Raw genomic sequence first — 10184 nt, 5'->3', positions numbered from 1 at the left:
GGAGGGAGGGAGGGAGGGAGGGACAAGAGTGAAGAGAGGGTTTGAGAAAAGCATGAGAAGGCAGAGCCCCATGGCAAACATCCTTCTAGGGCAATAAGTACAAATGTGCGTAATTCTTCATAACGATTAACTACATAGGATCCACCAGATCAGCGATTTTCAACCTTTCTCATCTCATGAATTTACTAAAATCTGGCAGCACACCAAAAAATACTTTTTGCCAATCTGACCAAAAAAAAGGGGGGGGTGGGTAGAATTTTGATTCGTTCCCAACCATAGCTGGTGTTGGCTATTGTCATTTTTCTATGCCAACCTAAGGAAGGAGAGGTCGGCGCCCCTGACAAGAGCACCAGGTATTGCGTCTTTTCAACACTCTCGCGGCTCACCGGTTGAAAATCGCTGCACTAAATGGAAGACATCTAATCTGATCTCACAGTGGACATTGAAACTGTTATCCCTTTTAACTATGATCAAACATAAAACGTCCATTATAGCTGGACATGTAACTGTGTAGGCAGCTGTGCAGTCACCGAGTTATCCTGGCAACGCCGGGAGGTGCCCCCAGTGGCGCCAGGCCAGTTCACTCACCCACGGAGCGGTAGCGGCCCGTCTTCAGGTCCTGCATGCAGACGGCACTCGAAGCCCCGCACGCGGCAATGGCCACGTTCCCGCAGACGCTGATCTTGTAAAGCATCTGATTTTTGGTATCAACAGCTTCCCAAGTGTAGCTGAAAAGGAAGAAAAGATGTCGTTGTCAGGGATCTGCCAATAATTAACCCGCTCTCTGGTTTAACATTCAAGCCTCATTTGCTTTAGGACCATGGAGCCGCCATCAGCCAGATCCTGAAGGCGACTACGTCAAGCTGACCAGAAGCCAGGGCAGAAACCACTAACCACCACCCAGCTCTGCTCCCACCCGCCCTGAAGCCACCTCAAGACTCATCGGTCATCAAAATTCTTAAAATGCTACCATCCACTTAGGAGTATCAACTCAGATAAGTAATTGCTCAAGAATCGTGTTGGTGTAAGACAGGAACCGTTCAAATCACACTGGAATGCTGGAAAGCCAAAGAGTGTTTTCTACTTTGTTTATTTTACTTAAAAACTAGTTGTGGCATGAAAGCCGGTTCTACTTCTGGTTTTACTTTTACAGCTACAGCTCAGATTGGAACTGACAAGACGAAGTCGTGTAATGAGTCCACTATCAGATTCAAGATCAGACGTCCCCCTAGGTTGGCCCATGCATTGAAACTCACTGTGCGCACCCTGGCCAGGTGGCTCGGTTGGTTGGAGCGTCAGCCTGTACACCAAAAGATTGTGGGTTCGATTCCCAGTCAGGGCACATACCTAGGTTGTAGGTTCAACCTCTCTCCCTCTCTCTCCTCTCTCTCTCTCTCTCTAAAAATCAATTTAAAAAACATATCCCTGAATGAGAATTTTTTTTAAATAAAAACCTCTGTATGTTCAAACCTCTGGCAAAGTAGCTCTTGAGTTAATGAACTGTTAGTGAATTGTTAATGAATGAATCTGCATACTTGGGACAAAATACTGGCTTGTCAGTTGTGTCAAAACAATGAGTCTCAATTCTCCAGTCGGGACAGAGAGAATGTTCTTCTGTCCATTTGGGAGCCTGGGGGTCATTTCCTCAGGGGAGAGACAGAAAGGGAGGCATGTGGCTGGACGTCCCCTGCATGAGATTTAATGCTTGAACAATAACTTTTAGCTTACTTTGTAAATATTAGCGGAAGAAATTTTAAGATTTCTCCTTTTTATTAAGCTTGGTCGGCAAACTACGGCTCGCAAGCCACATGCGTGTCTTTGGCCCCTTGCGTGTGGCTCTTCCTAAGCCTTAGGAGTGCCCTAATTAAGTTAATAACAATGTACCTACCTATATAGTTTAAGTTTAAAAATGTGGCTCTCAAAAGAAATTTCAATCGTTGTACTGTTGCTATTTGGCTCTGCTGACTAATGAGTTTGCCCACCACTGGCCTGGCTGGCCTGCCCAGGAGCTGCTGGATGTCAGACTCATCAGTGCCAGTGTTTGCTCCCCACACAGCGCCCTGGAGGGTAGGCACTCCCTCAGAAAGGGCGCGGCCCACTCCCCAGATGCCCTCCCCCACGCGTCGGGACCAGGGCTGGGCAGAACACACCAGGCAACACCCCTCCAGCCGAGAAGAGTCCCCCCAGAAGCCCATCCGGCAACGGAGGAACCCCACAGTGGGGTTGGTGGCAGCAAGAAGCCCCCATTCTCCTGCACGTAGGTGTGGGGCCTGGTCACACACCCCGCCACGAAGCCTGGGGACCGGGTTGGGGGTGGGGGGGAAGCACACAGGAGCGGTCAGGCAGGGTGGCGGGCTGCCTCTTCCTCCCCCAGTTCAGCGGCCCCTGCACTGGTAGAACCCTGAAAAACAGGCTGGTGTGCTTGTCAAGTGCCTGCCCCGGGGTGACGGCAGCTGGAAAACAGGTGCCATCGAACCCCCTTCTGCACCAGGAACAGACCTGGCTATCTGCTACCGTCGGAGGGCTGGCCGCAGGAGAAAATAGCCGTTACCAGGCAGCAGAAAGTCATCAACAAAGCCTGTTCCCTTTGACCTTCATTAACCTCTTTTGTTTGCCGCACCAAATGTTCCTTAGGACTGCAGGGGTACTGAGTACAGCACAGGTACTGAGTACAGCAGAGTACTGAGTACAGCAGTGATCAAATCAGACCCAAAAGCCCTTGCCCTCCTGGGGTCTATTCCAGTTGAGAACAGAAAACAAACAAGACGACAAATACACAGGACGTTCTACCGAGGAGTCTGTGCTGCTGGGACTGAAACAAAGTGGAACCGGCCCAGGAGCCGTGCGGACGGGACCTCCTTCCGAGGGCATTTGCCTGAGGCCAATACCGAAAAGGAGCCGCAGACTGAGATGTGGTGGGACGAAGATTCCGGATTCCGCAGAGGGACCGGCCGTGGCAAGGCCGCGAGGCTGATGGAAAAGAAAGGCCTGCGGCTAGAGCAGGCGGGTGAGGGTGGCAGGTGGTGAGGCCAAGGAGATGGGCCGCCCGGCCACGCCGGGGCCTGCAGATTAAAGGAAGCAGTTTTGCTGTTTTGTTTTGTTTTTTTAAAGGAAGCAGTTTTGACTTTGTACTTGAAGCGAAGGAAGGCCCCTCAAAGAGAAGACCCCATGAATCTTCCCTTAAAGTTGTCCGTGTTTTTATTTGCAGAGCATGAGTAAAACTTGTCTATTAGTCATGGTTCATTCCGGAGACGGCTAGCCTCTTGTTTGGAAGCCAGGACTAAGTTCTCCCCGGACGCTGGGCGGCCAGCGTGCCCCTCCGCCAGCCTCGCAGAGCTGCTCCACAGCCTGAGTGTGCAAGAGAGGGCAGAGGGCATCATTTCAGAACGAGCTGACTGGTAGGAATAAACTCTAAGGAAATCCATACAGCACCTAAAATGCTATGCAATTCTTTAACAACAGAACCCACTGGGGTGTTTGTAGAGATGGTATTTAAGTAAGCGAGCTGTAAAGAGTGGGTGTTTGGGGAGCAGAAAAAAGAAGAAAAAGAGAGAAATGGGGGACATTGTCCTGCTTCTCTGGAAACCAGGGTCCCTAGAAAGAAAAACGGTTGCTCCATTCTATTACACGTCTCTTCTCTGTGTGCATTTCATATTTGCTTTGTCAAGATTTACCCAAAGGTAAGTGGTTATGGGAGCAGGAAGGGAGGGTCCTAGGTAAGTACTTGAGTGCCAGCTTTTTTCAGGGGGTTGACTGAGCCACTTCGCAAAGGGTGGCCCCTCCAGGCCGGCGACTTCAATGCCACTCACGCACCCAACCTGCAGCACGTGGGCGCAGTCCTCGGTCACTTACAGAGGAGGGGAGGGCCACGGCATGTTCCCCACTAGCTACCCCGGCATCTGCAGACCATCAATGCCTGAAGCATCCTGCATCCCATGGACTTATGTCAGCTTTAAAACAAAAAAAACATGCCTATCACCTTCTATCAGGAATAATCCTCTAGTTGCAATAATTTATCTGAAAACTCAGGAAACATTTTCCAGAAACGGTTGTGTAGTCTGGTATGCACCCTCGTTAGATCAAATTATTATCTAGATCTGCTTCTGCTGGTAATAAATACTTTTAAAGACTGTTTCGTAATAAGCTTGGAAGTCATGTAAATATCTGATAGCACTGTTTAAGAAAATTACGTGTTTGGAACCAGATGATCCCAGACTCCTTGCCAGATCAAAGGGCCCAGGCCGAAACCGCTCTCTCCACGTATGTGACCATTCAAAGGCAGCACGATCATGTCAGAGAATCGGAAAATGGTCTCAGAAACAATAAAAAACATATTATATACACGAAATAAAACTTAATGATATCTTTAAGGAATAATAAACTTTTGTCCAAGAACTCATGTGCTAGAAGTGCTCTACCTGAAGTGAGCAGAACACAGCCTGCAGTGCGACTCACGCCACAGCCAGAGTCACAGAAGAGTCTGTACCCTGACGGAGACCAAGCCGTTGGGGCGTGCGCAAGGAAAGACAAGGGAAAAACAGCAAGAAATGAGACCGACATGTTAGATCAAAATGAAAACTAAGCTGTAACATTAAAATTTAAATTTTTGGCAAGAAACAAACCTCTGGAAGAAAATATTTGCAAGCTGTGTGGAAATGTAATCTGTGCTCAAAAGCACACACGTATGGTTTAAATCTATCTGCTCTCCAGGCAGCTCCTGCAGCGGGGTAGGCAGGAGACCCGCAGGCGTGTTCTTGAAACACTAACTCCCCATGTCAGGGTCAAGCCTTCCAAAAGTCACAAGGCTGTCCTCCCTCTTATCTGAGGGGCCCCAGGGAGGTGGGGCCCACAAAGGGGGGGGGGGGGCAGGGGAGAAGCAGATGGTCCATGAGAGCCACCACCCAGAAGCCCTGTCCTGGGCCCAGCCTTGCGAAAGGCAGTTAATATCCTTAAGGGAGCAGCCCAGCCCCACTCAGAACAGCTCTTCTGGACACAAAACGATATGTGCAAGAACCTTGGCTTTGAAAATCAGCAAAAGCAAGCAAAATCCCCGTCATTCTACACCTCATCTCCCAGAGTGTCAAATGTACTGAGCCAACGTCGCCTCCCACTCTCAAAAAATCCACATCTATGTCAAAGCAACCCTGACATTGCTAGATGGATGTCCTCTGGACCGCGTGGCCTCACCCCCTGGGGCCGCAGCTCTGGCGCCTGCCCCGCCGGCCTCTCCCACCATTTAAGGCCAGATCTCGGGGCCCCCACTGCACCGCCACGCAGGACAGGCGGGCCCACCCGCCCAGGACAAGGACAGGCAGGCACAGAATCAACGCGGGGGAGGAAGGACACCTGCATGGCATCGCAGCACGTCTCTAGGAGCGAGCATCTCCAGGGCAAAGCCCCCAGGCACTCGCTGCCATGGGTCACCTGTCCCGGGTCCCAGCTTTGCGGTCAGAGGCCAAAGCGCAGGAGGATCAGGCAAGCCCCGCGTCCAACATCACTCAGTTGGAAGGACGAGGCCAGGAACTAGCCCGGTCCGTCCAAGCCCCTCGCTCATTCCCACGCTCAAAGAAGTCTCTTTACCTCTTCAGAAAACATTTTGTTCCAATGACAACACAACACTGAACATGGCAAAACGTTTTACAGAACTTGAGTCTTGATCTCGTGATGTACACTGGTGCCACCAAGGGGACAGGGGGCACGGGGTGGACCTCTCTGGAGCTGGTGAGCCCACCAAGGCCGAGCGGTGGCTTCTGCAAGGTCCAGGCTGTCCCGTGTGACCGATCGACAGGTGATGGACCTGAGCTGGCTCAAGCTCTTCCCCAAGTTCTAAACGTCTGCTCCTTTCACCCCCACCCAGTTCTGCTTTCTCTTCTGCACAGCTGGGTGGCCAAATACCAGAGGCAGCAGCACCTTCTGCAACCTCTGCTTCCTCGCCCAGCGGTTCCCATGGGAAGGCCATCCATCCCCTTCTCCCCGGCTGCTCTCACCTCACTCTGCACCCCAGCTGGCTGAGGCCCCGCTAGGAAGGGGCACATCCAGGCTGTCCTCACCTCGGACTCACTCTCCTTGAACATGACCACTTAGTGCAGAGAGAGCTGCCCTTCACAAAGCACCCTCAGGAACTCGGAAAGCAGCCTACCAGCAAACCATCAGCTCCAGCGGGGCCCGGGGGTGGGGGCAGAAGTCATGCCCACGGAAATCCCTCGAAGGGACCTCGGATTTTAGAGTGATCTGTGTGGCGGAAATACGCCTGGACGTGGACAATTGATTTCGCCCTCCCCGCTGAGCACACAGAAAGCGGAGGACCGTCCGCCCCCGACGACGATCCCACGGCCTCTGCCAAGCCCATCGCAGACTTCTGCGCTCGGTCCACATCTGCTCATGGCACGGAGGTTCCGTTTTAACCTCGTTTGGTTCCGTTTCATAATATCCTGAAAGGTGCTGGCAGGTCACCAATTAGCAGGAAGCACACTGCCAGCCAACCCAGAAACAGGGAGGCGCTTCGACCTTCCCAGCGTTGCTCCAGCGAATGCCACACCGAGCGCCATCCTGGTCCAGGCTCAGGGCAGTCCCCACGGCCATCACAGCCGCCTGGAGCCCCAAGTCTCACGGAGACATGCAGAGCCGTCTCCACCAGACCACACCTCTGTGAACGTGTCCAGAGAACGAGGACATTCTAAAGAAAAAGCTAGAGGGGTACAACTGGACAATCTCTTTTTTAAAAACGTTACATTTATTTACTTGTGTATTTATTTATTTTTCGTTAATGCTCACCCGAGGATATTTTTCCATTGATTTTTAGGGAGACTGGAAAGGAGGGGGAGAGACAGAGAGAGAGAAAGAGAAACATCGATATGAGCGCGACACATCGACTGGTTGCCTCCCATATGTGCCCTGACCAGGGGCAGGGATTGAGCCTGCAACTGAGAGGTACATACCCAGAATCGAACCTGGGACCCTTCAGTCTGCAGGCCAGTGCTCTATCCACTGAGCCAAACCGGCTAGGGCTGGACAATGTTTTTAAAGCATTTGACATTGGTGTTTTCCATGATGTCTCTCAAGTTTCCATATGTCATCAGTGAGTGCTACAAAACTACAATGCCTTGTAAAATATAACTTGGGGTTCTTTCAGTTTAAAACCAGCTAACATCTAAAATAAAGTCTATAAAATTCAGTTACAAAATGGATGGTGCGCCCAACCCCTTAAAAGAAAAAAAAATCCTGGAAAACTGAGTTCGTGAGCCCTCCTTCTCTCCCTGCCTCCCACGGCCACATGGCCGGATGCTTCTGAAATACGTCTGTGCTCCCTGGCCCCCTGAGCCTGGGGCTACGGCAATGGTCACATGGCTATTAAACATTTTATTATTGGCCTACAATGATCGTTGCATAAAGCAGGACAGAGGAGTCAGTAATAAAATAAGCATGTATAAATCTATAATTTGGTTTCCTTAAAAAAAAAAAAGACGACCGAGTTGGTGATATACGAACTAAATTCCCATAGCATGGCCACTGGCTAGAGCAGGGGTCCTCAAACTACGGCCCACGGGCCACATGCAAATACAAATATTGTATTTGTTCCCGTTTTGTTTTTTTACTTCAAAATAGGGTATGTGCCGTGTGCATAGGAATTTGTTCATAGTTTTTTTTAAAACTATAGTCTGGCCCTCCAACGGTCTGAGGGACAGTGAACTGGCCCCCTGTTTAAAAAGTTTGAGGACCCCTGGTCTAAGGGTTGTTTTTCTGAATCTGAATCTAGAGTGAACAGAAAATCTAAAATTGGGGGGAGGAGGGGAATGAAAAGTCTTTCCAATCTGTACATCAAAAAGGATTTTCCTGCCTTGGCCAGGTAGCTCGGCTGGTTAGAGCGTCATCCCCATACACCAAGGTTGTGGGTTCGATCCCCAGTCAGGACGCATACAAAAAGCAACCAGTGAGTGCATAAGGAAGTAGAACAACAAATCGATGTCTCTCTTTCTTTCCTCCTCCCTCCCTCCCTTCCTCCCTTCCTTCCTCTCTCTAAAATTCAATAAAGAAAAGGCTGGGGGGGGGGAGGTGAGGGGGTGTTCCTACTTTGGCCTGCATCCAAGTCCTTAACAGAACATGGAGGAAATCGTTTGGCTCGTGACTGCCCCTTATCATGATCAGAGCGCTTCTCAGCTCATACATCCAGCCCTTCAAAAATCCCCAAGTCTTTTCCACTAAGACGGGAGGGATGAAGGGGGGAGAGGCAGGCAAGAAGGACAGCACAGCAAGAGGCAGGCTCCCGACATGGGACGTGGGTGTCAGCGGCTGAGTGTCACCACGCTCGGCCGCGGGCACTGGTGGAGAAAGATCGGGTTTGGTGTGACAATCTGCACCCGGACCTGAAGGCGGGGGACAAGCGCATCTGACACAGCGTGGCCAACGCTCATACAGGAAGCACTTCACTTCCTATTCTAACAAACCCACAGGCTGTGGAAAAGATACGGGCCTGCGAGAAAGAGAGAAATGAAGGAGAGGTCTTTCCCTGGTGGCTCCACAGGTGTGGGCGCAGGAGGCCAGTGGCGGGAGAGAGAGATCGGGCTGAGCCAGGCGCTGGTCCTCCCCAGAGCAGGGGCACGGGCCCCAGCAAAGCCTTAAAAGCCAGCATCCCAGGTGGCTGACCAAGGTCACCTGAAACAGAGGGAGGTGAGGGCACTCAGAAAGGGGCATGGCAACCATGGGCACAGCCCCGGCCCTGGCCCCAGCCCTGACTCGGGCCCCACCCTGGCCAGCTGTGAGTCAGGCATAGTTTCTGAGCCCTGGCTTCCTGATCTACAGAACTGAGTCACCCCAAAAGGTTGCTGCCAAGAAAATGGAGACGGGTAACGTAGAGCTTTTGAGAGCCTAGGATCGAAGGCTTTCATCTGGCTCAACAGGACTCAGATTGCTAAAAATTAACTTTACAAAGAAAGGTTAAGTGGGTGTGGGGCCTCCTAAAGGAATGTCACCTGACACTGGCAAGAACTGGAGAGGAGGGCGAAAGGGAGGGGACAGGATCTTGTCTTGCCCTTCTCCTCCGAGCTGATGGAGCTCAAGACAGAGATGGGGGAAGAGGAGGGCTCAGGACAGACAGACACACACACACACACACACACACACACAGCAGCCTCCTGGGACCACTTCGGACAGGACAGCGCGGCTGGGCCTCCTGAGCCGACACCAGCACAGACCTGCAGAACCGGACTTCCAGCAGAGGGGCAGGAGAGGAGGACAGGACACGCTGTCCCTAAAGAGGCCTCACAGCAGGGCCAGGTGTGGAATTCGTCACCGCAAGTGACCCTCCCAGCACAAAGCTGCCGAAGGACTGGCCTGGCCTCGCTCGCTCTGGGAGGCCGACGGCCGCTCCACGCCTTCGCCCAGTTCCGCTCTCGGCACCACCAGGGCACCAGCTGGCACGTCCACCCTGAACCCTGCTCGGGGAGGAGTTTTTAAAAATCAGAGCAATCACCTGATGTTCTCATCCCTCGTCGCTCACGTGCGTAAGGAAAGGCTGGACTGGAGGCTAAACCTCCTTCATAATTACACGGAGGTCAGACTCCAACTGAGAGTCAACCCAGCCCTGGGCAGAGAAGGCAAACCTTAATGCTCAGGCCCCAAACCAGGTCACCCAGGCCCCAGGCACCCTCCCGGCCGGACACAGTGTCCCTCCTTTGGAAGGGAAGGCGTCTGCCTTCCTCAGTCCTGGGCAGTCAGCTCGGCTGGTGAGTTCATGATGCGAACGCGGCCCCAAAGGTGCGGGCTCTTCCCTGGGCTGATGAGGTGACACGGGAAACGCCTCCGCTTGCAGCTGCTGGGGTCCCGGGTAAGGCTGGCACCTGGGGCTCCGCGGGAAGAGAAACACTCATCCCCGTGTGCGTTCATTAAAAAGAGCAGCACGGTCTCACCTGACCCCTGAAAGACTTTAAGGACAAGAGGGAAAAAAAGAACAAGAGGAATGTCCATTGAGCAACTGACTGGACGCCCGCGTGTCCAGGGCGTGACCTGCACACACGGTGGCCGGCCCACGTCAATGCACCGCGTAGAGGAAAAGTGGCCACGTGCTCAATCGCGAGCCTGAGAGGAGACCTTGCGTCCTGGATCCCTGGGGAGACCGAACTGGAAACTTCCACGTCTCCATCGATGCCTGCGTGGTCCTCCCACACTCTGCCTCCCTCCCCCATCCC

At 52.3% G+C, this 10184-nt stretch overlaps 1 protein-coding gene across 1 annotated transcript in view; it reads right to left on the bottom strand.

Moving 5' to 3' along the window:
• IGF2R (insulin like growth factor 2 receptor) overlaps positions 1-754 on the bottom strand; it is a gene marked incomplete at its 5' end in the record, with an annotated part of 85721 nt that extends 84967 nt beyond the window's left edge. The window contains 1 exon segment of the mRNA XM_015560021.1: positions 589-754. Within this exon segment, the coding sequence (XP_015415507.1) occupies positions 589-754 (166 nt within the window).
• Positions 755-10184: the final 9430 nt, after the last annotated feature.

The sequence above is a fragment of the Myotis davidii genome, unplaced genomic scaffold (assembly GCF_000327345.1).
Source record: "Myotis davidii unplaced genomic scaffold, ASM32734v1 scaffold1494, whole genome shotgun sequence".
Classification (NCBI taxonomy): domain Eukaryota; kingdom Metazoa; phylum Chordata; class Mammalia; order Chiroptera; family Vespertilionidae; genus Myotis; species Myotis davidii.
Note: the sequence above shows the minus strand (reverse complement) of the source record. Positions and strands in the feature narration are given on the sequence as shown.